A 5,952-nucleotide genomic window follows, 5' to 3' on the forward strand; every position below is an offset into this window, starting at 1 on the left:
GAAGATTTGAGAGGCTTATGCTTTGGAGAAACCGTATCCATCCCCGTTATTGATGCAGTGTCTATTTCATCAATAAAGAAAAGAGCAATCGCACTAGGAAGAATATGTCAATCCCTTTCAAAGTAAAATGTGTCATAGCAGTAGGGTAATGTTCATTACTTCCAAAGTAAATGTGTTATCATAATAAAGAGAGTAAGATTGAGAGGTTTGAATTATACAGAGGCTTTATCCATCTGTGTTACTGATGCAATATCTATCCAATCCTTGAAGAAAAGTGCGATCACACCAAGAAAAACATATCAATCCCTTCCAAGGTAAAATATGTTTTAACATTATCGAGAAATTCATTACTTCTAAAGTAAATTTCATATTGCACTATGGAGAGTAAATCTATCACATCTTTGGAAGATTTGAGAGGTGTGCGCCTTAAGGAGACTATATCCATTCTCATTGTTAATGCAGTGTCTATCACATCCTTGAAGAACAATGTGATCGTAGTAGGGAGAATATTTCAATCCTTTCCAAGTTAAATATGTTGTAGCACTAAGAAGATGTTCATTATTTCTAAAGTAAATATGTTATCTCATTAAACAGAGTAAATCTATCCCATATTTGGTAGAGTTGAGACTTAAAGAGTAAAAATCATTTGTTATTTTGAACAATATAATTCATATACAAGAAACTTATATTTCTAAGTCATTGACTATAATAAATTTCTATCCTATTATGAGGGCCTAAAAAAGATATAGAATTGCGTTTCTTCCATGAAGGTTTTCTAGGTAGTCATCCTAGATAAACATAGTTTCTTAACTTATTGTTAAAATATGACTAGTAAAAGAGAAGGTAACCTCTATATTTAGGGATCATCTATTCTGTTAGGTTTATTAGCTTGGTAAGAGTCCTCGATTTGCAATAAATCCTAAAGTTTCATGGATTGAACCAATACTTTGTTGGTAGCCATTGAAGGCTTTCTAAAACTTTAAAGTTCCAATTCCACTAGTAATTAAGGATGATAATGGCCTGGCTCCTGAAAGAGTGATCCATAACTTTTTGATCATTTTTTCATAGATGACATCACTAATGATGTTTGATTTTATCTCATGGACTCGAAAGCTAAGCTGAGGCTTGGGATAAAATTATTAATAATCATTAGATATTAATATCTCTTCACTTATAAATATTTCAGATTAAAACTAACAAACAATATAATAACATAAAAAAAAACATAAAAAGATAAACAGGAAAAATTACACTTATAAAAAAAACTCCATGTCAATGTTTTTTAAATTAAATTATTTCTGCAAATAAAATAGATTAGACAATAAATAACAAGTATAATTCATTAATTATTATTCAATATAATTATTTTTAAACTAATACAAGTTTTCCAAAACATGTTTATATTATTTCTTTCTACTATTATTTTCATTCCTTTTTCCAAAAAAATTCGTCCACACAATGAGGACGTAATTCTGTGTCACAGGCATTTTTTGCAAACGTATGTACGTCCTTATTGGCACTAATTAATGTTTTTTTTAGCTTGACAATAACGAGGTACCTATAGCTTAAAAAATAAAATAAATTTTATTAACTCTATTTTTATACAAACTCTACAAACAAAAACAAAAAGAATTATGCACAAGATTTTAAATTAAGTGTTTTATAAGAATAAAATACTTGATCTTGTAGAGTTTTTATAAGAATAGAGCACTTATTCTTGTTGAAGTGTAGAATTTGATTTATTTTTTAAATCTTAATTTTAAAATATATCTCTTACATTTATTTTAATAAGAGCATCACAATGTATATTTTATATGTGACTTCCCATGTGTTATTTTTTTAAATAAGTTTTGAACTATATTGTTTATATTCTTTTTCAATTTTTTTTTACTGCAAAAAAAACTAAACAATCAAAAACTTGAAAATGGAATCAATGAAAGATGAACCTCTTAATTATAAGCCACCAGGGAAACTGTGAACAGAAAAGAGCAAAGCTTCCAGTCGACTTCCTTGTAGAATAAGATGGTTTCCATGGGTAGCGGAGGAACAAGATTGCAATTATAAATTATAAGATTATAGTTTAAGTAATCAAGTTTTAAATTTGTTTTTTAAAAATTAATAATTCAAGTTTTAGAAATTTTAAAATAACTATAAGTTTATATAATTATTAATTTTAAATTGTAAAATTAATAAAGATGTGTATAAGTTGTCGGAACATTCATGTTAATATATATTAAAAAAAAATGCTAGTCAAATGTCCCAGATGAACTTTCATGCTTGTACAATAGGCGACCTAACTGTTTAGCACGCAAAACGAATGCCCTTTCTGTAACTATTCAGAAACTGTTCTCTTCTCTAATGTAGACCTAAACATATCAGCCTCGCTCCTGATCACCACTTGAATCATCTTCCAAAGCATCAAAACTTCAACTACTAGAAACAAAAAGGTTATGACTGCAGAACATCCGTATATAAGGAAGGCAAGGCTAGCTAGGATTTATATCAGATTCAGAAACATTCAATTCGTACTGGTGCATGTATACTTGCAAATAGAGAGATATACATATACTGTAGTTACATATGGAGAATCTCAAGGTTCTTGTGCTTACATTTTTCGCTGTCTTCTTATTACTTGTGTTCGACGCTAATGGCCAGCTGACTCCTATGCCTCAACGCCCATTATGTGTCTCCCAAATTGCACTGGTGAACTACGCGTGTGGAAGTTTAATTCTAGCGCCACCAGCTGCCACCTCCCTTCCCTCCACCGTTGTCTTCCCTGCAGATGATGATAACAACCACGGGCATAGGAACGGACAGAGGCATGGCCATGGAGGAACGCAAGAAGATACTTGTTGCCGGTGGCTTAATGATGTGGATGACGAATGTATCTGTGAATTACTGGTTCGCTTGCCACCCTTCCTTTCAAGGCCTCGCCATGAATACACTATCAAGATTGATGACTCTTGCAGTGTTTCCTACACTTGTGGATTTACGTGATTAGTAATTGTTGCTTGTCTTATACTACCTCCATATTGCGGGTTGATTTTCTTTGGAATTTGGTTATATAGCAAATATTCAGCTAAGATGTTTTCCTTTATTGCAAGTCTTACGTTTTCGTACTTCCATGTATTTTGCATTAATCTCTCTTAGAAATAAAATGTAATTGATGGGTTTAAGATTTAAACCTCTAATCACCAGGCGTATGATGCAGGGTATGAGGGGAAATTCAAAGTAAAAGCCTGAAAATCTAATGGGTTGCGAAGCGTACTCGGAAGTTCAAAGCCCAAGTGTAAATTATACCTCTTTGGATCCAGTCACATCATCAAGCTCATTGCTCTTGTAGACTAGAAAGGGTGACTCGAAACTCACAAAACTCAGCTAACCCAGCTGACTCACAACACACTAGTCTCTAGATTGAGTTGAGCTAGAAGTTAAGGTCTCACACTCGGGTGGCGAAGCAAACATACCTGAGAGCACCAGCTTGGGCGAAAACACCCCCGAAGGCACAAGCCCAAACAAACACACCCTCAACTCAAACTACTCCACCTACTTCTTCAACATGGTTAGTGTTAAGGATTAAATATTTTCATATCCTTCTAGTATAACTAGGTTATAACTAGGTCTATAAAACGACATTAGAGATGCTAGCTCGTATGCAATATATATGACCCATTTAATATTATTTTTTCATTTAACAGAGAATCATTAGCCATTACATTACCCTAAGTGATCACTAATACTATAATATTTTCCTCATTTTACCTTTGTTTTCATGTAAGTTGACGTAGTTCATAACTATATATAAATATCAACAAGTTCTAATTTCCAGATTTCTTACAGCATATTCTTCTTCTTCTTCGTTTTTTTCTTCAGCTTAAACACCTACACTACACAATATCTAAGGTTTTATTTCTTTTACATATGCGCTAATTACCTAAGCATTAAAAAATTCTCTATTCTCAATAAATTACTTGTTTTTGCATAGCTCATGATTTTCAAATATAACATTCTATCTTCAACTTTTCAACCCATAAAAATCTTAATCTCATGGAATTTTTTCTAGACCTCGTCAATAATCATATTTTTTATAGCTATATTCGTATCTTATGAATCTAATAACAAAAGCTGCTTTTTAAATTTTTTTTATTAGGTTAATTTTTGTAGTTAGTGTTTCTTCAGGCATGCTGATCTCTAGCTCTAACTTAAACCAGATATATAGTTATTAGATCAAAGTAGCTCCAATTGGCACTATAGGAAATTCGTTTAATACCAACAGTTTTACTAACATAATACTTCTATTAGTAATTTGAGCTAACAATTACCGATGAAATTTTTTCTGTCCATCATTCTACTAGTATATACTGATAGACACATTCGATTGGTATTTATTGATGGAATGTCAGACAAGATATTCATAATTAAAAAAAAATACGGTTGGCTAACGTGGAGGTTTTTAAGGATAATTTTACTGACAAAATCACCGAGGGATTCAAACGGCAACTCCGTATAGTGACGTGACCATTTGAAATGCTGATGAAATCACCGAGGAATTCAAACCTAAATCTTCGTACTACATGCCCTGTTTACGGTCAGAATAGCCTCCGTCAGCAAAAGTTAATATATGCTCACTTTATCGACCCTCTCCTCCTCTATTTCTCCTTCTTCCCTATCTCAGCTCTCCCCACTACAAACAACTACCCCTCCCAAAAAAAAAAAAATCTCGCTCTTCTCAGCATAATAAGTTATATTTCTTGAAGTTTTGTTATCATAACATCCGTGTTTTGATTTACCAATGGATTTTATTAATTTTTGTAAGTAATTCTATCTTTTTAAATTTTAACATTTAAATGTCAATTTTTTTTAGTATATGTATTTATTTAGTATATGTACATGTTCTATTGTTATTTTTCAAATAAACTTGTAGTATATGAATATACAATTTTATACTTGTTATAGTTTGTTTTAGATTTTGTAAAATTGGATTTGTTTGTAAATTGTTAAAACTTTATTGAATTACCGAATTACATGTGTACATGTGTTGTTTTGAAATAATTAATAGCTTGTTTAACATATCCATTTTAATTTTTATCAATGGTATTGCAGAGTTGTAATTTTTGTAAATTTATATGTATTAATTTTTATGAAAATTGATAATTGATAATGAATATTTAATATTTATGAGAAGTTATAATTGGTTTGTTGGATAATCTCGAGGTAAATCAATACATGTTGTCATTATAATTTTATAGAGGTTTGATAAAAGTTATAGATGATTGTTCATGTATGTAGCAAGATTCACCCCAAGGATTGTAGATGATGAATTATTATAATAGGGTCCAGAGTTTTATTAATTTCACAACATCTATTCTTAGAAATTTTACTGGAGGCAGTATTGGGTGTCCATGCAGGAAGTGTCAAAATAAAAAGTATTGTAGGAAGTGTCAAAATAAAAAGTATCTGCATCCAGATATTGTAATGATGCATCTTCTACACAAAAGGCTTATGAAGAATTACCGGTGTTGGTATGCACATAGAGAAGTATTTGTTAGTAAGAAAATAATGGGAAAAAGGGTGGTTGGGTCAACTTCTAGTGCTAGCAATGCGCATGAAGCAACAAATGACAATACTAATCTTTACAGGAATATGATTATGGATGTAATGAGAATGAATCAAGGTAATGTTAATCAATATCCAATTGTAAAAGAAGAACCTAATATAGATGTAGCTAGGTTTTTTTATTTGTTGAAAGATTCTGATAAACCATTATGGGATGGTTGCACGAACCACAGTAAATTATCAGTCGTAAAACAGGTGACATGAGCAAAGATTGATGCTTTCTCTCAAGTATAGGAGTGTCGAAGTAATAAATAACTTGGCAAAACCGGGGTTGAACCACATGGAGATTAACTGTATAAATTATAAATAACAACAACAATAACAACAATAACAATA

At 31.3% G+C, this 5,952-nt stretch overlaps 1 protein-coding gene across 1 annotated transcript; it reads left to right on the top strand.

Moving 5' to 3' along the window:
* Positions 1-2,580: 2,580 nt before the first annotated feature.
* On the top strand, positions 2,581-2,997 carry LOC105113180 (uncharacterized). Its single transcript, XM_011009240.1, has one exon. It carries the CDS (start codon positions 2,581-2,583, stop codon positions 2,995-2,997), a length of 417 nt encoding a protein of 138 aa, XP_011007542.1.
* The last annotated feature ends 2,955 nt before the right edge of the window (positions 2,998-5,952 follow it).

Source organism: Populus euphratica, unplaced genomic scaffold (genome assembly GCF_000495115.2).
Source record: "Populus euphratica unplaced genomic scaffold, PopEup_1.0 scaffold390.1, whole genome shotgun sequence".
NCBI classification, from domain to species: Eukaryota; Viridiplantae; Streptophyta; class Magnoliopsida; order Malpighiales; family Salicaceae; genus Populus; species Populus euphratica.